This window comes from Lytechinus pictus, chromosome 1 (assembly GCF_037042905.1).
Source record: "Lytechinus pictus isolate F3 Inbred chromosome 1, Lp3.0, whole genome shotgun sequence".
Classification (NCBI taxonomy): Eukaryota; Metazoa; Echinodermata; class Echinoidea; order Temnopleuroida; family Toxopneustidae; genus Lytechinus; species Lytechinus pictus.
In genome coordinates this window covers 19,267,936-19,293,607 of record NC_087245.1, presented here as the reverse complement: position 1 = coordinate 19,293,607, position 25,672 = coordinate 19,267,936, and the positions used below count along the sequence as shown (strand labels likewise).

At 35.4% G+C, this 25,672-nt stretch overlaps 1 protein-coding gene and 1 long non-coding RNA gene across 3 annotated transcripts in view; one reads left to right on the top strand and one right to left on the bottom strand.

Annotated features, from left to right (window-relative positions):
- The first annotated feature begins 1,460 nt into the window (after positions 1 to 1,460).
- On the top strand, positions 1,461 to 9,605 carry LOC135153681 (uncharacterized). The gene is made up of 3 exons (XR_010293189.1): positions 1,461 to 1,776; positions 2,682 to 2,926; positions 6,422 to 9,605. It is a non-coding gene; the product is annotated as an uncharacterized LOC135153681 (long non-coding RNA).
- A 3-nt stretch (positions 9,606 to 9,608) lies between these two features.
- The window catches only part of LOC129258903 (cilia- and flagella-associated protein 65-like), a 38,193-nt gene continuing 22,129 nt past the window's right edge, over positions 9,609 to 25,672 (bottom strand). Inside the window, exons 25-37 of one of the 2 annotated variants that reach the window (XR_010293187.1) lie at positions 23,971 to 24,159; positions 23,441 to 23,554; positions 22,564 to 22,866; positions 21,459 to 21,575; positions 20,632 to 20,751; positions 19,532 to 19,679; positions 18,322 to 18,475; positions 17,491 to 17,619; positions 16,864 to 17,014; positions 15,916 to 16,094; positions 15,082 to 15,180; positions 10,125 to 11,838; positions 9,609 to 9,697 (exon numbers count right to left, since the gene is read on the bottom strand). Coding sequence is in view for 1 of the 2 variants with exons in the window: in XM_054897144.2 (XP_054753119.2) it covers positions 11,502 to 11,838; positions 15,082 to 15,180; positions 15,916 to 16,094; positions 16,864 to 17,014; positions 17,491 to 17,619; positions 18,322 to 18,475; positions 19,532 to 19,679; positions 20,632 to 20,751; positions 21,459 to 21,575; positions 22,564 to 22,866; positions 23,441 to 23,554; positions 23,971 to 24,159 (2,040 nt within the window). In the remaining variant the exon portion in view is untranslated. Of the gene's footprint in view, positions 11,839 to 15,081; positions 15,181 to 15,915; positions 16,095 to 16,863; positions 17,015 to 17,490; positions 17,620 to 18,321; positions 18,476 to 19,531; positions 19,680 to 20,631; positions 20,752 to 21,458; positions 21,576 to 22,563; positions 22,867 to 23,440; positions 23,555 to 23,970; positions 24,160 to 25,672 lie in introns of both variants that reach the window. The other variant, XM_054897144.2, reaches the window with a different exon arrangement.

The window sequence follows — 25,672 nt, the reverse complement described above, 5'->3', positions numbered from 1 at the left end:
GGAGACAAAAAAAGTAGTTCATTCTCTATCAGCTACATAAAAAGAAGTGCTAGGAAATCGGAGCCTACCCCATCGGGGGGCTGTGGAAGTTACTCACTCCTTTTTCGTATTTTGCCTATTTATGAGAAAATCTGCCATTTCGGAGGCCCCATTGAGGCAAAAAGCTGTTAACACTGCAAAGCGTACTATTCAAAACGCCTTAAATCTACTTGAAGATGAGAGTAGTCTTTTCTCTCCCAGCTACATATAGAGAAGTGCTGGGACATCGAAGTCTATCTCAGGGGGCTGCCGAAGTTACCCATCCCTTTTCCGAATTTTGCCTATTAATGAGAAAATCTGCCACTTTGGAGCCTCTGTTGAGGCAAAATATTGTTTCCGCTGCAAAGCAAGCCACTTAAATCGTCTTGAAACTACTTAGAGACGAAAGAGTAGTTTTTTTCTATATCAGCTAATTATAAAGAAGTGCTGGGTCATCAACGCCTATCCCATTCAGGGGGCTGCTAATGTCACCCACCCCTTTTCCATATATTGCCTATTTATGGGAAAATCTGCCATTTTGGAGTTCAGCTGTAAAGCAAGCCGCTTTTATTGCATCAAACTGTTTTGGAACGAAAGACTAGGCTTTTCTCTATCAGGTACACATAAAGAAGTGCTGGGTCATTGAAGCCTACCCCATTCAGGGGGCTGCGAAAATCACCCACCCCTTTTCCTTATTTTGCCTATTTAAGGGAAAATCTTCCATTTTTTGGAGCCCCATTGAGGAAAAAGGGCACTTTTTGCTATATATACAGTGCGTCCCACAAAAAACTAAACCGAGATTTATCAATGATTTATCATAACTAAACCACAAATACAATAGACAAATGACCTACCATTGTAAAGCTTAGAATCTCCTCTTTCATCTGGAATTACTTAGATTATTTCTCATTCACGCATGAGTGAGCAAAAACAATTTGAAGAGGGGATACCAAAAAGTCATTTGGCGGGCTGTATCTGGGTTTCAAAAAGAAAACAACATTTTTAAAAAGTTCAATATCTGCTCTTTAATTTGATACCTCTATTACAGAAAATGGTCAAGAAATAAAAAAGTTCTGGTTATTTGAAATAAGGCTTGAATTTCAATAATTTCATAAAATGAAGAGGTTTTACAGGCTAGTGTTCAAACTCACTCGACACTTTTGTTGACGATCAGCCATGCATTAAAGTATACATCCAAAGAAAATTCACGAAAGTGATGATTATAGACAAATTATATATGAATGGAAAGGTCTTGTCTTTTTATACACAAATATGTCACTAAAAAGTCTTATTGATGTCGTGGAAATGCAAGAAATGAAATTATTAGAGACCCTTCTCAGCCCCCCAGCCGCCCCAAGACCGCGATCAAATACAGTCGAGAATAATGACGTCACATGATGATCGACTGTTAAGGTCTTAAGCCGCTCTCTAGCTCTGTAGCTGTGCAAGCCAGCAGTACAGTACAGTGATAGCTGATTCACCTTCCTGGTCTCTATTTTTCTTCGAATTTACCGTTTTCTTCATGTATTGTGATATCCGAATTCTGTTTTCGACAACTTCAGACTATAAGGGAACCAGAACTGTGTTATTTTGCCCGGTTTTTATTGAATTGTGAACTGGAAAGATCGATTTTGTCCACTCGACAGTCTTCGTTGTGTTGCTCTACTAACTATTGAAAAACTCCAAGCTGCACGGTCCCATTCACTTGCTCCCGATGCATGTTGCAGGTTACGCTGTTTGATCCAGTCAAAAGTCAAGGTAAGCATGTTTGGAAACTGTACTTGTTCTGACGATGCATTCAGGTCAGATGACAGATACAGATCTGATATAAGTTTAGAATCATGCATTTTGGCGTATACTATTAAAATTAAAAAGTCTTTATTTTGGAAATAATGTTTTTGCACAATTCCAGCAGATTTTTTCTTCAGATTTCTAAAACTGGTCAGGATTCAGGCAGGCGATTAAATTAATTCAAATTATTTAGGTGTACTGGTATGGACCATGGCTGAAAATCTGCTGTTTCAGAGAAATGTTTAAGTTTTTATTATACACAGAATTATATCACCATGATGCCGATGTCATGAAGCCAGACAAATTTTCAGCAGTGATTACCCAGTATACTAATACTAACCTCGCAATACGTGTGAGTGGTGATTACCCTGATTCCTGGCCAAAATCACTCTTGAATTTTCTGTGCGCGGCGGCATGTAATGAACCCTTGGGTGGGCCAAAATTAGAGTCTGGTGTTTCTTTCTGATTAAAGTGTTGCTGCATATATGCATGCATAATGCCTTCAACAATGAAGATAAATACAATCTTTGTAATGACACAGAGACTCAGAGAGCACCGTACCTCAAGTGATATTCGTGTAGTCTCCACTTCACTACTGCTACAGCCTACACTACGCTACACACCTACCTGGGTAGGTGTGGCGTACATGTACTGTAGTGTAGCGGTAGTGAAGTGGAGTGGGCCTACACAAACATCACTTGAGGTAGAGCACCAGTGTTCTGAGTGGAACTTTTCAGGTGTCTTAACCTACTATCATTTGTTGTTGACCGGGAATTATATGCCACCGCACGTCATCAATCATCACGATAATTAAATTCATACTTTGATTTGATTATTTAAACTATTTCTTTTTATCTCTCTTCTACACACAGATCTACACACTTGCTGACTCTGGTGACTTCTGGTCTCTGCTTGCTACCTCAATCTGGGAGATTCCATCATGTCCTTTTACTATGATTTGGATATAGCCATTTTTTTCTTCACTCTTTCCAGGACCTACGGTTTGCAAGTTGTGGACTGATAATGATACAAAAGAAAAAATTTCTTTATCAATCTTGCAGTGCCCCATAATTATGTTTTGTTATCAGATATTTAACGTGCTGATTTTTCTCGAAAGGTATAATATATTTGTCCTTTTAAACGGTATTTGAATATTGGTACGCCTTTTATTTGTTTTCCACAATATTTATTGCATGTATGAACAGAAGTGAAATATTTATTGTGAAGCACTGTGAATGTTGTGTGCTGTTGTGTGATGGTTCATCATTTTTGTTATAAGACTGAAAGCCTGGTGGATGTGAGGAAGTGGCCTGGATGAAAGAAAAGTGAACATGTGTCCAATTACTGATTTGCATATTCTAAGACAATTTTGTTTCTGGATAAATTTTGCTATGCATTCCCTACATTAAGAGTAAAGGAGAAGTCCACGCAATCAAAAATTCATTTGAATTTAAAGAAAAATAACAAGATATTGCAGGAAATTTCATAAAAACTTTGATTCAAATTTATATAATTACTATTTTAACAGTTCCGTAAATATAACCTATTGTGATCAGATGAAGAGTTTCCTATCGTCAAATCTGCAAAGAATAAAAAACAAAATGCCACAAAAAATAGAAACGAATGTGATGTGAGTGACAACTCTAATTTGCATATCATGACTGTTTTGAGTAAAAACAACAAGGGAAATTACTCTATTCAAATAATTTTTAGTTGATGTGGACTTGACTTTTAACTCTACCCCTCCCATCCCAAATAAGAGTAGAAATAATCTAATCAAGAACTTGAAAATCAAAAGCAGCAATTAAGAAGCAAGATTTGATAAATACAGGTCTGAATAGAATTTCACAAGAAAATAAAAAGAGAAAAAAAGATGGGTAGGGACGGGGAAGGAATAAAAAAAAAATGCCCAGAAAAAAAAAATTCCCGAGTTTCGAACCAGGGTCTTCGCACATGACAAAACAATGGCCAACGCATTTGGCCACGGACTATTGCCCTACCTAAATGGCATTTTTTAAATATATGAAATAAAGTCCGCTCGCCGCTGTTGCCTAATAATGCTTCGGCAATTCAACTGCAATTTCAGTCATTTCGCGATGGATATTGCCGTGTTTTTTTTGTGGTTCCTGACTTTGCTACTTAATGAAATTTCATAATTTTTGTTCAGTCATAAAGAAGAATGTCTATGCTTTATATTGACTATAACATTAATGTGACGCAAGTGTGATTTCTACGTGAAAATATGCTTTGTTTATTCACATATATTTCTTGTAAAAAAAAAAAAATTCTAAGCTAAATATCGGTTACCAAAATACGTTAAATGTGCACTTTTTTTCACTGTTCAGTAAATTCAAACTTTTATCTATATAACAAGACCAATATTAAGAGCAATAAACAATTCTAAGAGCAAAAAACGCTGATTGGAAAGATCGTCTCCAATGGGCTGCTGTCAGCTCAGCTGCTCACTGCTCATTGTGTGACGTCACTCAGCTGGAGCTCGCAAGAGGACCGGTGGAAGGCAGAAATATGGCATGAAAATAAATCATTTTTGAGAGCTGATTTCTGCAAACTCTGATCACTATTTTGAAAAGTGAAGTTATATATCTGATTAGTAATACTTCCCCTTTACAATGATGACCACATAAAGTCATTATAAAATACTTTTGATTCTTCGGATGTATACTTTAAGTCTTTTGTTAACTGTGCGATAGCTTCTTTGGGAAACCGGTGAAAACACGTTTATTTAATGAAATTATGGAAATACAAGCATTGTTTCGATCGAGGGAACATAACTTTTTTACTTTTCGACCATTTTTTGTGATTAAGGTATCAAAAGAGCAGATATTGAACTTTATAGGCATGTGAATTTCTGATACCCCCCGCCAAATGACTTTCTGGTATCCTTTCTTCAAATTGTTTTTGCTCACTCATGCGTGAATGAGGAATAATCTAAGTAATATCAGATGAAAGAGGAGATTCTAAGCTTTACATTGATAGGTCATTTGTCTTTATGATTAAGTTATGATAAATCATAGCTAAATCTCGGTTTCGTTTTTTGTGGGACGCACTGTATAGTAAAGCCACTTTTCTTGAAACCAGCTGGAGAGGAAAGAGTAGGATAAGCACCTACCGATCTGTACTTCACACGGTAATCATTATGATATGTGAAATCGTGATAGAAATGCCTCTATTTCCCAATGGGAGCTCCCAGTTGGAGCTAGGCTTTGATGTACCAGCCACTGTCTACATGTAATGTGTAGAATAGTGTCTCTTCGTATCTTTTCCAAGAGAAAATACAAATGTGGTTTTGCGATACAGCAGAAAATTCCATTTTGCTCCAATTAGGATGCCAAAAGATGATATTTCCAAATATATGACAAGTTTGAAAAGGGGTAAGGTAACTTTTAACAGGTTCCTGTAAAAATAGGCTTTAATATGTCAGGATAATATTTTGAGCAAATGTCTCTTCAATAATTTGCAGATCAATGAAAATAAAAAACTGCTTTACTAAGATATGCGTTAAATATACACCTAGGTCATTTGGATCATATGTTCATGCCCTATCTTATTCTTACTGCTTGCTCGCCTCTCTATGCCCTTCTCTTTAATTGCCCTTTCTTTTTTTAATTGTTGTTTACTCATAGTTTTACAGGTATCCCGACACCCGCTTTCTGGATTTTTAAACCTTCCTCCATGTGCAATTTTTGTACTATATAAATGATATTATTGATGTGTATATTATACATAAAAATTGTTGAAATGTCAATTGGAATAAAATAATTGAAGTTAAACCTGCGATATTATTTCAATTTACTAATTTAAAATGAATAATGAGTATAGTAACACTTATTAAATTGAAGAGGATCTAACTTTCGTTTCACTGGTCCTATCATCAGTTTCATACTTGATATTTAGGTGGCGGAGATCATCATACTTATTTAGGGGGAAAATTAATCGACTTTGCACAGAAGGATATACAACTTCTGCGTAATCATTTTTAAAAAGTTGAAATGTGTAAATATCACGCGAGTCACAATGGATTTTTTCCCTTTTTTTTAAATAAAAATTTGACTATTGTGCATCACTCTATCCAACTTTACATGGTACCTGATACTTATGTATGGTAAAGGGAGTAGAGATTAAGATTGATTTGCAACCTAATTTTATTAAAGGGGTATTTCAGGCTGAGAATAATATAATTTGAACAAATAAAGAAAAATCAGACATACAAAATAGTGAAAAAGTGATCAATAATTGGACAAGAAATACCAAAGAACAATTAAATCTTATAGATTTGCATTATTTCCGTGAATGTGTTCTATGCATATTCAAATAGTAAATTGATCATGTCCGTTATTTTGTGTTTTATTACATTAAATTTTATTGCTGCAACTAGTTATTCTATTATAAGGGAGATTTTATATACGTGTAATAACTTATGAAAAAGTGGGGACATGAATATCACTGTTTTCACAAAATATTGTTAATCTTTTTTATCAGATTTAATGAATTTCCAACACTTTGCTCAGTGAATATTACTCTATTTAGATAAAGTGCATAGGGGTAGGTCTAAGTCAGATGGTTTCACAATGGTTATGGTTTTGTTTTTCAGGTAACTCATCGGTTCGATGTCTGAAAGAGTTACCCTACTGGATGAGGGATCTATCATGTCAGTTGTTGCTTGTTCACATCAGGAAGGACCTGCAGACTGAATAATGAGGATCATAATGATGCCGGTTGTTGTGGTTTGCAGAGTGAAGGACTTTTGGCAGAAACAAAAGATTTTTAGCTATATAGTTGAACCTGGGGTCTTTGTGACGTATCAGGATTCTGAAATTATAAGAGTAGATTTTTGGTAGCAGATATAGGCCTGTCTGTTATAACACGCACATGTAGATTTTGCTATTGGATCATTTATTTACCGATTGTCAGTTGAAGACGTTATTTTTATTAATTCAAACGTAATGCATAATTTTTTTTTTTTCTGATTTAAAATGAGATTTGGATAGTATTTTCAAATATTTAATTTATACAAGCTCAATTTTTTATATTCTGACGTGAAAACTGGACCAAATATACCTAGAATGGTTGTGTGAGCGCGAAGTTTTATTTCATAATAATTATTTTTGTATTGATATTAATAGAACAGTTCGGATTTACATATTTTAAGCATGCCTTACATAGCAGGAACTGAATAGATCAGTTGAGTAGAAATAGATTTCCATGAACACTTTAGTACTATATAATGTACTAGTCCACCCCAACGAAAAGCTGATTAGAATAAGAGAAAAACCCAATTAAAATCTGATGGAAAGTTATGCTTAATTTCATAAAATAGTTATATGCACATCCTGGATGGTATGCAAATGAGATTATGACGTCATTCACTCACTATTTTTATTGTATATTATTATAAGTGATACAACGATTAATATCTGAACATGTGGAATTAAATTAGGAGTGGGCTATACATGGGTCAAAAAAACTTTTTTTGTCATTTTAATATGGTAACAGTTTTTTATTTATTGCTTGTAATGTATCTCAACATGAAATGACAATATTTTTTGTCTCCGATCCGAGAAAAAAGTGCCGGGCCAAATACCAAAACCCCCCAAATCACAGTTTTGGCCTTTTTCTCTGGTTTTGGTGTCTATTCATATGTTTTACTTAAAAAACAGTATTTGTAGAGGTAAAAGGTGATTTCACCTAAATTTACAAATTTTTAAACCCTGTTCTATCGTCTTGTGGTTCTTGGGTATGGACCATAGCAAGTAGTTTCATATAGCTTTATTGCTCTTATTCCTCTACTTTATGTTTTATGGATTTTTGCGAAATATATTTTATTAATTTAAAAAAGTCATTTATCCATAGGGGCTATATATACAGTATAGTACAATGCATAGTGTTATAGAAATGAGCTCTTGAATTATGCCTCAGAAATTGAAGATACTGTATATTTTGTCCCAGGAATTGAAGACATGTTTTGCAATATGCTCATGCAGGGGGCGGAGAGAGGAAAATAGTCAACCCCACATTATGTCATTTACACTGTGGCTATTTTGTTACGCTTATTGTAACTTTGCCATCCAATCCTGGATTCTGATTGGCCATTGATCAGCATTACCATGGTAGTTACCTTATAGTCCAGGATAGGCCCCATAGAAAATTGACCAAACCTTGTTTTTTTATATATACAATATTTTTTGATGGTTTCTTGTCAATTCGAGGGTGCTGATTACGAATCTGGATGATGCCACTCGTGTAACCTTGAGCATTTTCCGCAAATTGGCAAAATCCAATATGGCCGCCAAAATATGCAAATTACCCATGAAAATCATAAAATTGTGTGGCAGGAGTGAAATACTTTCTGAAAAAATTAATTTTTGACAAAATATTTTTTCCTGATATTAAAAATGGCCGCCATATGCCATTGCATACTCTATTTTGTACAATATGAATAGGGAAAACTAATTTCCACAAAAAATGAGCACTAAACTGCAAAAATCGCGATGTATGAACAAAGTAATATTTGCAAATTACTAACGAGATATATCATATCATATATAGGAACATTGCTGTATTTTGATATCTAAAATAGTCGCCACTGGCCCAAAGAGTATTATGAACAATGGCAATGACTGGGGCCAACAAAAATGCATATTATTAAGATAAACGAGTGGAATACTGACTAAAACATAATTCTTAGTGTGCCATTTATGTGATAAATACTGTATTTTGAAATTCAAAATGGCCACCATAGACCCTATATTTATCATGTACAATGCGAATGGAGAAACTAATTTTCACCCGAGTAAGAAACAAAAAATGCATGTAATTGTGATCTACGAGTAAAATATTGTCTGATTCACATGTTATTATATACAATGTGAAAAGGGACATATTTTTGTAAGAATTTGCTTGACTATGACATCCATTATAATCCTGTTGTATGAGTAAAATGTTATTTGAAAACATTTTTTTTTTTTAATTATAGCATTTCTTCTGCCATATAGGTGATAAATACTTTATTTTGACATAAAAAATAACCTCTACAAGCCCTAACTAAAATGTAACATGTGAAAATATTGTCTTAAACATAATATCACATATTGGTCGTGGAGGTAATTGCTATACTTTGAAATCCAAAATAGCTGCCATAGGTCCTAAAAGTCATTGTGTACATTGTAACATGCTGGGACATATAATTGACAGAATTTGGCATTGCTTGACAAAACCATGGTTTCTAACTAGATATATCATAATGTTGTGTAATTAAGGAGATAAATGCTGCATTTTAAAATTGAAAATGACCACCATAGGCCCTTATTGTATAATATAGAATTTGAGTGGAGATGCAGCCATTTTGAAATGCAGTATTTATCACCTAAAAAGATATGATATCTTTTGTTCATGTTTTCAGACAATATTTCATTCATACATCACCATTTGGCCAAGCAAAGCCAAATTCTGTTAAAATGATTTGTTCCCATTCTGCATAATATCGTAAGGGCCTGTAGCGGCCATTGTGATTTTCAAATAACAATATTTTACATGCATTTATGGTGCTCACTATTAGTTTCCCACTTTTCATGTACCAAATACAGTTAATTCTTTGGCGGCCATTTTGAAAGTCATATTTTGAGAAAACTTTTTCACAAATATTTCACTCATATTTAGATTTGTAACAAGCCTCCAAATGAAGAACCTAATTAATAGCCTTTTATCAACACAGATTTTTTTCCGGACTTTTATGTTAAGGATGTATTGTGATGAAATAAAACACGATTGAAGTCCTGACATCATGTGTAGTTGAATCATTTATTCAGGGTTTGTAATGATTATTATATAGTTTAGGACAAAAGTACAATAAAACAGGTTGCTAGGGAAACTCCTAAAGTAGAAAACTTTATTTCAGATCTAGGCTATTTCACTAAACATATCCAGGCTCATCAAATCTGAACATGCCAAGTATAATCAGTGCATCAACTTGAAAGAAAATAAGTAAAATAAGCTAAAATCCACAAGTTAATCACTAAAAGGATATTTACCAGAGATAAATTGGACTTTTACCACAGTATCTTGTCGCAACAGACATGACTCGTCATCAAACATGAACTTTCAAATATTGTATTTTTTGCCCTTCTGAATATTCAAAGGGGGTTGATAAAGTGCAGAAGACAAAGTAGTGCTGCATGCATTCAAACTTGGAATGGGTGGAATAGTACACTTATTGATATGAAGTATTTGACATATTGTGAAATACCAGTCGCTCGTGGATGTAAATTGAATAAAAGAGATGAAATTTGGTCCTTCACTTAAAGGAGAATGAAACTCTTGGAGCAAGTTAGCTTTTGTGAAAGCAGAAAAATCAAAGAATAAGATCAACAAAAGTTTGAGTAAAATAGGACAAACAATAGAAGAGTTATGAGCATTTGAATGTCAAGATCACTAATGCTATGGAGATCCTCCCATTGGCAATGCGACCAAGATCTATGATGTCACAGATGAACAACTCTCCCCTTTTGGATGCTGAAAATATACCCCAAAACATCTCTTTTTGCTCATTCTAATCATATGACAAACGATTCATCAATGATATAATGTTGTGAAACCTCTGTACCTGTCCACTCATAAAGAGAACACCTCACCTTGTGATAGACTCTATAAAAATGAGGGAGTTGTACGTGTGTGACATCACAGATCTTGGTCGCATTGCCAATGGGAGGATCTACATGGCATTAGTGATCTCAATATTGAAATGCTCATAACTTTCTTATTATTCATTCAATCTTCCTCAAACTTTCAACAATATGTTTCTTTGATTTTTCTCTTTAATATGGATTCAGCTGGTTTCATTCTCCTTTAAGATCATGTGTAGAGTATAAGATCATGTGTAGAGTATAAGATCATGTGTAGAGTAGAACCATGAACTGGCTTATTAAAACAAGTTAAACTAGGGGCCTGTTTCATAAAGGACTTGCAACTTTGCCATTATGTTAACTACCATGGTAATAGGGCTCTGCAGTTAATCAAGGTTGTCATAGTATTTGTAAAATCTAAAACTCAATGTATAGATATTTACAGTATATACATGTAGGGTGGTTATTCGATTTTAAGTATCTATATACATAAACATAAGTAATCCCATAATTATACAATCAAATAAATAGTTTGTACAAGAAAAAAAAAATCCATTATTCACTGCAGTGAAATGTTGTCAATATCTTAAACAATGCACAAGCAGCACGGTCACCAAATTCTAATAATCTGTCATGTCAATTTGATCACAATATCAACTTCTGGGCAATTCTATAAAATATGTACGTCCGACCCCCTATATGTTGGACCTTCATGAAATTTTTTGTTCTCAAAGAACCATGACTTGGTCAGTTTATGAAGTAAAACATTGCCCTTCTGTACAAGGTATAGTTTGCTTCATTAACAATTATACACACATTTAATGAATATAGAAATATAACTCTTTCCCTATCACATTAGAATATTTTTCATAAAACTCAAGGTATTTGACTATATTCCGATGGAATTTGAACAGAGAAAGCTTTGTAGGACGGATCAAGGTAAATGATGTCATGACTGTCAAACACTTTCCTATGAAAGACATTGAAACATGTGTATAGATCAGTACATGCTCCACTGTTACCCAAAATAATTCTAGAAATAAAGCACTTCTATTACTTTGCAGTGACTTGCGAGGTGTAGCTCCCCCTTCTTCTTGTTGATCCCACCATCTCTACCGAGACCTTGGGCGTGTCAACCAACCGCTCCTTTCCTCCCGAGCTGGGTCTTTCTCCTTTAGATGTCTTCCCCGACCCCGGTCTGGTGCATGTCCCCATGACAGAGGCTTGCTTGGGTTTGGCACCTGGTGCTGTGGGTGGGGTACGTGGAGGGGGTAGGGCTATTAGGCGGGGTCTGGCAGTCATGTTGATTTCTCCTCCGAATGCCTCCATCATGATGTTGAAGAGGGTGTTCTCAAGAGTCGTTTCCACAGTGCTAGCAAATTCTGGTAACCTAAGGATAAAGAAAAAAGTAAATGTAATCATCGAGAGTTGTTTCCAAATAACTGGGATTTACACACAATTTAATGATAACTGTGACACTGAAATCAATTACGGTAATCACTGACTAAAAGTTTTCTTCCAAGACCACCTGAAATTTAATAGGTACCTAAAGAAGGTAGCTTTTTAAAATGGGAGTATGCCTTAAGATTGTTAACATTCAATGCATCAAACTTTCACACTGTTTCATGGATGCATTCATTTATTTAAAAGCCATTTTTTCACTTAAAGAATGGTTACATACAGGGTTGGCGCGTTTTAAACTGTGTTTTGAAACATGTTTTAAAACACCGCATAGACTTGTGTGTTATAAATTTGCTTGGATGTGATTTTAGATTTTATTTTTCAAGTGGTGTATTATTTTCTTCTAACATAACTCTTTTTCAACACCACTCCTTTTCTCCTCTTTGTCATGTTCCTCTTCTCCCTGTTCAATTGTGCAAATCAATCCATATTGAAAATATTCTCATTTTAACAAACATATCTGAGTGTTGTGATCACTTTTTGGACAAGGAAAGAAACACTATTTAAAATGAGCTCAAATACATGTACATGTAATAGAAGTGCTTGAATGAAATGGAAGTGTTGCACAAGCACAATAATATTTTACAAATAGACTGTAAACCTGACATCATACTCTTGAGGTACACACAAAAGCAGGTAAAACTTTGTGTTTCGTAAAGATGAAGAAAAGTACTTTAAACAGTATAAGATAATCAGCTAGCAAACCTTAACCCTAACAATTCGAGGGGACCTTAATGGCCCCCTCAAAAATTTATATGATAAATCCATAGAAACAACAGAGCCACGCCATATCGTTCAATACTATTTTGGGGATGCATGCATGGGTATGCATTTATGATATACACTTATGATATACACCACAAGTGCATATTATCGGATCCTGAATTGCTCAAAAACTTGATTTCATGTATAAACCCAATGTGAGTTCTTGCCAAAATTTGTATTTGTTTCATTATTTTTACTTGTTAATGATTGGAAAATTATGCCAAAAATTTCCATTAGTAATAAAAAAAAAGTCTAAAAAATCTGTACACAAGAAATATAAAAAAGTTCAAAAAACATTACCGGTAACCTAAATAGACTGGGCTATTTCGTTTCCTAAGATCGAGGGGGCCCCTTATGATCTGGGCCGTCGATCGCGGGATCACAACGAAAATTGGCACGTGCATTACCCATGGCATAATCTAACAAGTGGAATGCCTCTGGCCGTCTCACCTGCATCACGCGATTCAATATAGCAGCAGTGCTGATTTTGAAAACTACTATAACTCGCACAAGATGTTCAGTGATACTTGGTTACTCTTATTTCCACGTTTTATGAACTAGACCAATACACTTATAGAGATATGATGGCAATTCAAAAAATACCCCCAACGTGGCCAAAGTTCTTTGACCTTGATCATGTGACCTGAAACTCGCACAGGATGTTCAGTGATACTTGATTACTATTATGTCCAAGTTTTATGAACTAGACCAACACACTTTCAAATTTATGGCTGTAATTCAACAAATACCCCAATTTGGCCAAAGTTCATTGACCCTAAATGACCTTTGACCTTGATCATGTGACCTGAAACTTGCACAGGATGTTCAGTAATACTTGATTACTATTATGTCCAAGTTTCATGAATCAGATCCATAAACTTTCAAAGTTATGATGGTAATTCAACAGATACAACAGATACCCCCAATTCGGCCAAAGTTCATTGACCCTAGTCATGTGACGTGAAACTCATGCAGGATGTTCAGTGATACTTGATTAACCTTATGTATAAGTTTCATGAACTAGGTCCATATATTTTCTAAGTTATGATGACATTTCAAAAACTTAACCTTAGGTTAAGATTTTGATGTTGATTCCCCCAACATGGTCTAAGTTCATTGACCCTAAATGACCTTTGACCTTAGTCACGTGACATGAAACTCAGGCAGGATGTTCAGTAATACTTGATTAACCTTATGGCCAAGTTTCATGAACTAGGTCCATATACTTTCTAAGTTATGCTGTCATTTCAAAAACTTAACCTCAGGTTAAGATTTGGTGTTGACGCCGCCGCCGCCGCCTATAGTCTCACTCTGCTATGCAGGTGAGACAAAAACTATAAATCAAATTTTGCAAAAATCTCATTGCTAATTTATGCGTAACATCAAAAGTTTGCTCCAATTAACTAAATGCCCCCAAAATGCTCATTTTTGGTTCAGAGACTATAGGAATCTGATCAAATGTTCATTAAAAAATTTTCAACATCACATTTATTTTCTTATGATTTTTATTGTTTTTTCAATGGAAATAGTCAGCGACTATATTTTGACCATAAACAAGGTGAAATTAATTGATTTTAAACGGTAAAAGGAAAAATAATGACAAATTTATGAATTTTGCCTAAAAACACTATTTGCATTGGATTTGTACACGAATTCATGTTTTTGAGCAATTTTGAGTCTGCATGCACTTACAAAATGTTGCGTAATTTCGGAACCGCATACCAGGGGGTCGCAATTTTGGTCTCAAAATTTGCATGAGACTCGAAAAAGGAAAGTCTGAGCGACGCGGTAAAAAATTTTGCGCCGTGGATTTATCGCAAAAAATGACGAGGGAGGGCTGAATCAGCCCCGCAGTCTTAATAGGGTTAAAAAAACATTCGATAGCGAATTTTTTTTAAATATACATTTGATCAATCAGAATTCCTGAATTAAATAATAAGCAGTTCAAGGGCTTTATTTATAGATTTGAATTTGTATTTCATGCACTAAAATTGATTCAAATGCAATAAAGCGTATTGATTTAATGAAATTAAGCTTGAAACCCCATGGAGGTCAATTTCTTCCATTGTGCGAACTCTTCTTGCCACCCCCCCCCCCCTGATTGACAAGACCTCGGGACTACATGTATTAGGAATAAAATGTCAACCTATCTTTTTTTTTGTAGGCATTCAATTTCCATGATTTAGTAATTTTGGGAGAAATATGAACTTTTCTGTTGGAAATTCATTAACAAAATTGTGGTCATGTCTTTTTTAATACAACAAGAGCTTAAATCATACCGTATTTAGTGTATAATTTAATTGATTTACAGAAAATTGCATCCTTCGTTGGAAAAAAAACGTTTTAAAACGATTTAAAACATTTTAAAACAATAAAAAACGTTTTATTTGTTACCCTGGTTACATACCTCTTAAGATTCTGCTCTTGCAGTCTTTCCTTCTCCTCACGCAAGCTCATCTGATAGTCATACTCGGTATGGATGCCAGGGGATGATTGGAGTACAGACCTTGAGAAAATATGAAAAGAAAATAATGGAAATATAATTAATCAACCTCATGTATTTGGACTGCCCGCCATCCTCGCCTGTAACCTTATTCAGATGTAATACCACAGGATTAAATATGCATTGATACACCATAGCGGTTCCGACTCTCGCCTTGTAATCAGAGGGTCATGTGTTTGAATCCCACCATGGCCTAGCGTCCTATCCACACTTTGCCACTCTCACCAAGGTACTAATTGGGTACCGGAAGGAAACAACCATCAGTGTGGTTGGTTTAGCAAGTATGCACCTAAAGGCAACTGCACACCTCACGACTGGTCTGCGACCCAATTTTGGAATAGAACGCAGTGCAATTTGATGCTAATATTGAGATATGGAATGTTTTAAATCATCGTATGAACATCTGTTTACAAAATCTCCTGTCGTTATGATGTCATAGCAATTGTATGACTGGCTACGATTTGAACTAATTTGATCTTTACAGTCATCATAGATAATTTAAACCTCAAATAAAAGGGACTTTTCACTCACATTTTCAGAAAATGAGCAAAATGCAATTTGTACTGAAATCGGATCGTGGACCAGTCGTAAGGTGTGCGATGGCCGTTATCAGAAACTACCAGAAAACTTCTATTAGCAAAAGAGCAAAAAAATATGATTCTGTATCCTTCACGGGCCTAATATATTAATACACAATGTTGCTGCATTTGTCATACATGAGCATTTAATTGCACATACCTTGAAGGCATGAGACCAACATCTTCACCAGTGGGAGCAGAGGGAGGTTGCTCAGTAACAGAATCACGCATTATTGTTCTGCTGGGCACCCCATAAGCTGTGCTCTCTGGTGTACGCACTCCCCTACTTTCCATCTCGATCTGGACCGTCTTAGTGGGACTCTCCATAGCTTCATGTGGCTGTTGGAAGTAGGTGATTTTTTTACACTTCAAATATATATACATATGATAAATAATACCTTTTGTCTTATACTTATGGATCTCATAGTCCCTCCTTCAGGGAAGCATTTCATCAATACTCTTTGCTAGACCTAACAAATTTATTTGGCTGAGAAAAAAAATTCCTGTGTCTGGCAATTCGTGTCAAGAAACACTCCCCTGATTCTTTGGAACAGCTCTAATGACCTGGGGCTACAGCCAGGATGTATGGATATTTTCGATATTGTGAAGTCGGGTTTGACCTGTGCCCTTTCCTGATTCTTCAATGTTGAAGACAATAATCTATTTATACTTTCTTGACAATTATGAATGATTTGAGAGCCAAATGATTTGAAATATGATATCTCTACTGTTAGTGATTTATGTAACAATTGGCTATCCATACTTAAACAAGACTTTAGAATACATGCTTATGACATTTGCTCTGGCGAAAAATGTCCCGTTATGAATTTGACACACTGATCAAATGACTAACTTCAACACGATACCTTAACATAAAACCCTATTAATACGTCATAGACAAAAAGCCTGGAGCAATTATCACCTCATTAATTTTCATAAAAATAATTAAGTGCATCCATATGTATGATCTGTCATCATAAGCAAATATACACATTGGACAAAATGCCTAGTTATGGGCATGTGCATCTTATCATTTTATTAGGATCCATTTCTTATAGCGAAAGTTTAAAAAGAGGCAGGTAATCTTTAAAGGAGTCAAGGTATTTACCTGAGCTTGTGATGGAGGAGGAGAGGTGATCTTAAGGTCCTCCATACGGGAGAGAGACAGTGGTCTGTCTCCGAACTGAGTGAAGTAAGGGATTGGTTCATTGGGGATGTCCCTCAAGGCCTCGTGGAAATCATGATCATCAAGTAATGCTCTGAGTTTTTAAGAAACAATGACATATTTCAGAACAGAATGAAGGTGCATGAAACATAACATACAACATGAAGACTCCCCAAGAAGACAACTCCCACAGGAAAGTTCTCTGGAAATCAAATTCTCTCCAGAACACCTTACATACATCCTTACTCCTTTGAGCACAACCTGCCAGTCACCAGGAGTTGTCCTTCAGGGAAACTTGTGACATAAAATGTAGTTTATATAAGATGGAACACCTTACTGATGAATATACAATAATTTGAGACAGGAAAGGAGATATCTAGGGTGAACAAAAACTATAATTTCAACTGAGGAAAATAGTGAACCGTCCTCAGTTGAGAGGAAAAAAAAGAATTTTGTATGTACATTTGTATTTGATTTCATGTTTCAAAATAAATTAAATTCTGGTGAGGATATAAAATGGAGTGGAGAACAGTAAAGGCAAAAGAGGAACAATCAGTTTCTTTTTCATACCTGACGATGGTGCTCATGACCTCACCAACAACTCCAGCCTCCATCTCATCACAATCTTCAGGTTCCATTGATTCATCTCTCTGTGATCGCTTTCCTTTACCGCTTGTCACCATTCGCTCACTCATACCCCTAAAAAAAAAATTATAAATCATGACCAATCAATCATTTAATTTGTCAATATTTTTTATTCTAATAAACTTAAAGCAATTACTACTAAAATTGTTCTCATAGAGGGAAAATGTTTACGAAAGCCTGTCTTAGGAATGTTAATAACATTTGGGTATTAATAGAGTGCTTCACAAACACCAAGAATGTAGATTTATAAACATCCAAGTCTTTTAAGGGAAGTAGAGGGATTATATAATTTTGTACATACTTTGAATGCAGACAGAGTAAAAAGAAATATATTCCCTCGCAAATTTGAAATTATTCTCAGGAAAATATCAAAGAGAGAAAAGTGCCATATGGGGTGTTGCTGAAAAGTTAATTTACACTTGGCAATGCAAATTTGCAATGAAATGCATGATTTTCAATTGAAGTTGGTACCTAAAATTTGCAATGAAATGCATGATTTTCAATTGAAGTTGGTACCTAAAATTTGCAATGAAATGCATGATTTTCAATTGAAGTTGGTACCTAAAATTTGCAATGAAATGCATGATTTTCAATTGAAGTTGGTACCTAAAATTTGCAATGAAATGCATGACTTTCAATTGAAGTTGGTACCTAAAATTTGCAATGAAATGCATGACTTTCAATTGAAGTTGGTACCTAAAATTGACTTGCAAGTTTTTTTCTTCAATTAAATTCTAACTTCCATATTCACAGTACCTGTCGATGAAGAATTTCTGGACCTCATTGGGGAAGTTGCTCTGGAATTCAGCAATGGTGTGAGTTCTTGCTGTTACCCCGAGGTGCATCACAAACGTGTCCGGTTTCTCAGGTTTGGGCCATAGCTTACTTCCATCTTTTGCAGAATGTTCACCTAAAAATGGAAAAGGTGGATTATTAGAATGGTCAAGGACATTACTCAAAGAGTATTCCAGATATTTGTAAAGCTTTTAGGTTTGTCATGGCAAAATGCGCTGCACTTGAATAACCATAACTCCCTTAAGAGAATGGACTTAACCCTAAAAGGACAGGGCTATTTGAGGTGTATTGAGGACTGGGGGCCATAATGGGCCCCCCTTCTGATCTTGGCCGCCTTTCACATGATCACGCCGAAATTTGGAACGCACATTCTTTACCACATAAACTACAAGCCAGTATTTAAAAAAAAATGTCTGAAAATAATTATTTTTATTCATTACGAATAAAATATGCAAATTTATTCATGAAAAACTTTATTTACATATTTAACACCCATGGGTTCGCATCCTTACCATGGCGTGTTTTCCTTCAGCAAGAAATTTATCCTCACTGTGCTGCACTCGAACCAGGTGAATGGGTACCCGGCAGGATTAATTCCTTGCATGCACTGAGCGCTGGTGATGGTAGCTCGAGCTAAAGCCGGGTTAATAATAGCAGCGCTTTGTATCCTTGGGCAAAAGGCGCTTTATAAATACAGCTATTATTATTATTATTTCACTTCAAATTTCTCTTTTTATCCAGATGTCATCTTTGTAATCTAATTCAAAGGCTTCCACAAAGAAAATTGCGAAAACCAATTTTTTTCCTTATGTATTTCTTTGTTTTTTCAATGGAAATTATTGCAGACCAATTAAAATGAAAAATAATCACCCTTTTATGAATTTCATCTCCCATAGACTTTGTACTCAAAGTATAAAAATTATTCATTTTGGCATGACATTGTCTTGTAAAAAGTCATGTGGCCTCGCGATGCTATAACTGTATGTCGCAAATTTGGTCTCAAAAGTTGCGCGAGACTTCAAAGAAAAAAATTATGAAAATTTGCAGCATTATCTTTTGCATTTTGAAAATATTGCACGAAGCATTGAGGGAGGCAATCATGCCCTCCTCCCTAACCTCTTAGGGTTAAGACTTCACTGATCACTTTTAACACTATAAAGGCAATACTTACGGGCATGTTTCTCTTCAAGTTCTTTCTCATTCAAGACATTTTTAATTGGTGGCAAGGTCTGGTAGCGCTTGAATTCCTCAGGAGGGACTGGTGAATTAGTGCTTTCCCGCTTGAAACGTTTCCTGCCTTCAGGGCCTGCACTGCTTCCCTGTTTAGTGAAAGGTAAATTAGGCATTGATAATATTGTGAAGAAATTGAAGGATCAAGAATGGAAGGCAGACCAAATACAAGAAATAGTGAGTGAGGGACATCATCGACTGTCTCATTTGAGTTGTGCATATCACTGTTTTGCGAAAAAATAAGCAAAACTTTAAAGTGTCATAACTTACTTATTTTACATCCAATTTTGATGAAATTTTCAGTGTTTTGCTAATTTGATTTTTCTCCGTTTATTCAAATCAACATTTTTCTGTGGTGTACTTGTCCTTTAATACTAGCATTACCCCCATTTTTCAGATTGTTGGAAAAAAGTTAATATTCATGAAATGAAGATCCGTCCTCTCAGTTATGACATCTAAACGAACTATCTATACCGAAATTCATTTAACAGTGATTAACAGCATTCTAACAAGAAATACTTGGAAAACTTAATTGTTTTGTCTTGATTTCTAGTTGCATTAAAGTTAATAAGTTTAGGATCAAGAATCAGGGTATTCAAAAAAATATACAAACTAAGAGAACATTCTGCAATAACAAGGACCAGGTAAGATATGAGAGACCGACCCTATATCTAATGAATACATATTTTTTCCAACAAAACTTTTTAATTCATTAAGTAATGAAAATAAAATCAATCACCAGTTCCGGCCGACAGAAAAATTGTTATCCTAACAGAGCGCTAACAGTAAGCTCAGTCACATCTTTCGGATTGGGAAGCAAAACAGTTATTTCAATGTGTACGTAATGCATTGTTGCAACATTAGGCATTGCTGCCACATTAACGGTTGTAACAGTGTCTCTGTTAGCGCTAACAACGTTTCTGTGCGGTCAGTACTGGTCTTTAATGAATTTCATGAAATCCAACAAAGACTGACAAGTGAGAAAATACAGCACATCAAAAATACATCCCGTACAGTCACAATAAAGGCTCTATTCCTTACATCTGTCTCAGTGTCGTCTCTAAACTCAGTGATGGTGAACTCATATTTTTGTCTCTCTTTCTCTGCCTCCCAGTCTTCAAGCTCCTTCCTGTATTCAGCCATGATTGTCTCGTCAGCAACCTAGATGATGGATAGCATGAGACAATAAAGTGATTACCAATGTCATTGCTTCAAAAGTGAAAAGAGAACGTAACATGCTGACCCTGGCAAATGATTCAAATGATAACGGTGATGATGATTAAAGTCATAAACTTTCACCTCTACAGCACCACATAAAAAGAACCGTGCACATGTATTTTGAATTGGATTGCATCAAATGAACTCAACCTATGCACATCACATGAAGACTATCTCTTGAGAACAAGGCCTTGTACAATATATCAAATTTAAGAGAGTATAATTCATTCTAATGACTAGATAGGTTAAAAGTAAAATCCCCTCTACATCCAACTACATAAATAGTGTACTAAATTGAAAGATGACTTAACCATAAGATAAAGTGTTCTGGCACCCATGTGTTTTCACTCTCCTGAACATTTCCACTTAATGTCAATGATAAAGAAATATCCATATAATGAAGCTCTAGTTCAGACATTCCATAAATTTGCGCAAAACTTGCCATGAGAGTGTGTTTTAGATTGAATAAGTATATCTTAAAATCTGTTTCACTGGCTGACTCCAAAACTTTCCCCGAGATATACTGATGATTATCTGTTTAAGTTGAAAACTCAATACATATATTTGCAACGTAGGCCTACAAGCAAAAAATCATTGTCAATAACAAAAATCTATTCCAAAGCCGATTAAAACGTTATGATTTTACTGACCTCACAGATGACATCCAGGTCATAGAATGAAGGTTCTCCTATAGCTGTGAAGACTACCTTACACATACATCCTTCTCCTGGATGAAGGGTTCCTTGGGGTGGCTGGATGTCCAACACCTTGAGAAGAGCAAAAGATTTTAATTTACAATAAAGCACACATTTTAATGTAATTTCATCGGGTTGAACGCCATAAAATTGCTAAGACAATTTCAAACATAAGGCACTGGCTTTAAATTTGTTAACTTACGCATATTGGAATATCATGTTAGCGGGAAATAGCCATCTATCGTTTTCATATATCATTAAAAAGAAGTGTTATTTTCAAAGGGCATGAAAACCCCAGCATTAACCACTTTCAGTAAGTGATGGGTTTTCACATTATGTGGCAAAGCTACTCAGCAAAGACTGTACTGAGCGTAAGAAGCCTCAGGAATATGAAGAAAACAAATGATCACAACTGTCTCCCCGAATTACAATAAACTATAATGATGTAGACTTATTACATAGGAAAAGGTCATTTATGTGTTAATCTCTGACATATAAAATTATTTTGTGATATTGTTCTAAGACATGGACATATGAACAACCATCAAACAATTATATGACTAAAGAACAAATTCATAAAATGTTAAATAAAAGTAAGTTGTATAACAGCACTTTGACCAAATATTTGCTTTTATGATAATTGCTGCTGTCCCTGAAGACATAAGTTTAGGGGGAACAAAAGATATTTAAGGTTGAAAATAAGTGGATTTAGATTGATATAATGTATCACCCTATGTACACAGACTTTGTCACATGAGCAAAAAGAGTTGTACTTGAAAGTTACAAAAGAAAATTCAGACGCAAGACCCCAATGCATCATTCTAATTGGTAGGAAATCAGGTTGATTACAATCATTTCTGTATTCTTAACAATTGAGTAATTTAAGAAGTCCCTTAAAACTTGTTTGTTTTAGGCAACTGGCTTCATTTAACATATCATTCTGATTTTTGTTTGTATGAATAAGTTAACTGAAATTGTGAGCCTTTGGGCCATGTGGGAAAAGCATGTTATAAATATTGAGTATTATTATTATGAAGTATGACTAGCATAACAATCTCACCTGTGAATCATCTTCAGATGTGACGTACCACTCAAAGGACACGGTATGGCTTGGTGATCGGTTGGTCAGGTACACAACCTTGCGCTGCTCGCTGAACAGTGGAAGATTCTCAAAGGCCACTCTCTCCTCGCTGGCATACAGGAGCTGTTCCTTGAGAGGGATGCTCTGGACGGAGGGAACGCCGGTGAGTTCTGTGCCATCGGTCATGGGCATGGTGGTGCCCAGGTTGCGCTTGTCATAGCCTACACCAGTGAAGGTGATCAGGGCGGTGTCACCGCCGATGATGTGGATAGGGACGTCAACCTAGAAAATGGGGCATTAAAGTTCATTTCATTAGTGATGAATTCTGATTTGATCCAATTTCATAGATTAGGATTCATATTCAAAGATTTCAGTAGGGTATACTCTATATCCTCTGCATGTGAAGAAGATTATTTATAGTCTGTTTATTACAAATTCTATCAAAACTCATTATTATAGTTATTATTCTTCATGCGAACAGATCCAATATAGCAGTTTCCATTGTACAAAAAAAATTAAACACAACTGTAAATATAACAATCCTTACTATGTAGGCTAAGAAATTCTCTCTAACAATTTTTCAAGATTTTCCAAGTGGTTATTTCTCAAAAAATTGATAAATGGCTGATGATTTAAACAGTCTTGGAACCAAGTTAAAAATAATGATGTGTGCCTATAATCCTGCTATCAGAAAATGTTGTGAAATGTTTCAGGACCTTAGCAGACCTAAGTCTTGTGGACAGCGACATTAATGATCAGTTACTATGTATACGAAATAATATCTAATTGATACATATCTGAAGAAGAGAAGAAAAAAAAAACACATAAACACACACACACTCATGCTCTGACTCACCATATATGTCTTAGCTTCCAGTGGGGAGAAGATCCATTCCACTTTGGCTGTTCTACCAGCTGGGATTACACCCTTTGGATTTAGGCAATCAAAGATCCTGTGATTGAAGTTTTCCTGTGAGACAAGAAAAATAAATGGACATTCAATATTAAGTTGGTTGCAGGACAGAGACATGGCTTCCAGGAGCAAGATATCATGAATGGCACAGGGGGAAAAAAGAAGGTAAATCATGAATAGGAGCAATTTACATAACTGAAAATCATTCAAAGAAATGGAGGAATCCTACAAAGGTCTCTCAAATTAATTTTTAAAAAGAGCAAATTTCTACCTCTCTATTATTTTTTATTCCTTTTTTAAATTGATAATTAAAAAAAAATATATATCTGTAATTATGTTGGTTCTAATGATGCCTCTAGTACAAAAGGAGGTGCCTTGCTGAAGGACAAAACCGCCACATCGGAGACTGAACCCTCAACATACTCTTCTCATGTCAAACACACCAGACCACTCAACCCCAGACACATCCTTACCTCTTGGATTTGCTCCAGAGCAGTGAGGTCCAACTGATACATGACTTCCATACCACCTCCATTATACAGCTCATAGACCTGCTTAGGGTTGATGACGCCCCCTATAGGCACGGGGGAGAACATGTGCTTGTTGCTGGGGAAGTGGACGTAGCGCCTGTCCTGGCTCACTGTCACACCCGTGAAGTTAAGCTACAAGAAGAGAGGTTAAAAAGGATTTGACTCAGACTAATGAAACAAATAATTCATTCTTTGCCATGATATGAACACAAACACATTTTAAGGACAAACTTTGTTTGATATAGCTTTCATAACCAGCATGAGGCAGAGCTGCCAACCTTGTGCAAGCAAAAAAAGGAATCATTATGGCCAAAAAAAGGAATTTCCAACAAAAAAAAGGAATGTGTTAAAACGAACCTTAAAACCACATGCGACAAACATCCAATGCAAAAAGTATGTATGCAGTGAACAATTTCAAAAAAGTTAATCTCTATCTAGGCCTAGTCTGGGCTAAGTAACGGAGTGTTACAAATTGGACCCTTAGTCTTGGGCCGTTTGATATAATCTACCAACTTCAATTAAGTCAGTAGCAGGGCTTGAATTAAGAATTGAGAGGGGCAAGGCCATTTTTAAATGGGCACTTTCAGCTTGGGGCAACCGGCAAAGTGGCCTTGGATGCCCCAAAATTTCAAGGGGTATCAAGGCCATTCTAAAGGGCATGAAGGCCACTTTTATAGTCAAATGGGCACCTAGGCAAATTTTTCTAAAAATGACAAGTAGGCCTTTCATTTTGTAGTGCAACCTACTCCGGCACTTATCTGTCTAGAAAAAATTCTTTAAGGGGCACCAAAATCAGTTCTGGTGACATTTTAGGGCTCCATTTTTCTGGGGCTTCCTTTCCACTTCTAAAATAATTCATTGTTTTATGTTGAGTTTCCTGACAAAACTACCAAATTGTAGACTAAGAGAAATAAAAAAAAAAGTTGACATCAATTCAGACTTCTCTTCCCAAGTAACATTGTTTTTGCCAAACAGTACCCTTTAAAATTAAAGTGTCATAAAATGGAAGTGTACATGTAAACATTCCACAAATATAGAAAAATTATTCAAAATCAATCTAATCTAAAATTCAAATAGATCTACATGTATAGATAAGAAGTTGAAATCATTCCACAAAAGTCCCATCGTAAATCACTTCACGATGTGCACAGCTCAGCCTCAATCACACTGCACGCACACTCAATCATCCCCAGCAGTGACAGCACTATAGAGCAGACATCTAGGCCGCCAGAACCGGGGAAGAAATCTTCCCATTCCTGCTAAACTGAATGCTAAAGTGCCGGCTTTTTTAATGAATTCCAAAGGCAGTAGGACATCTCTCTAGTATAAATCATGTGAAACTATCAATAAAGGTTGAATATCACCCAGAATTATTACTTCAGGGGACAATGAAGAGCTTTCCAGGTCTTTTCAAAGCCGAATTCATCGTATTTGTTTGATACGAGTTGATGAAAATTAACCAGACAGTACCGTTATCCGAAGGGAATTGATATTAATCAATTCAAGAAAATAGCCACAAAATTTCATTTCTTTATCACTACAATTAATTTTAAAGTATATGAAAAATATCTTTTGATGATTCAATCTTTAATATATATGATGAGTATTTCTGTAAAATTTTGCAAATGGAATAATAATTTCCCTC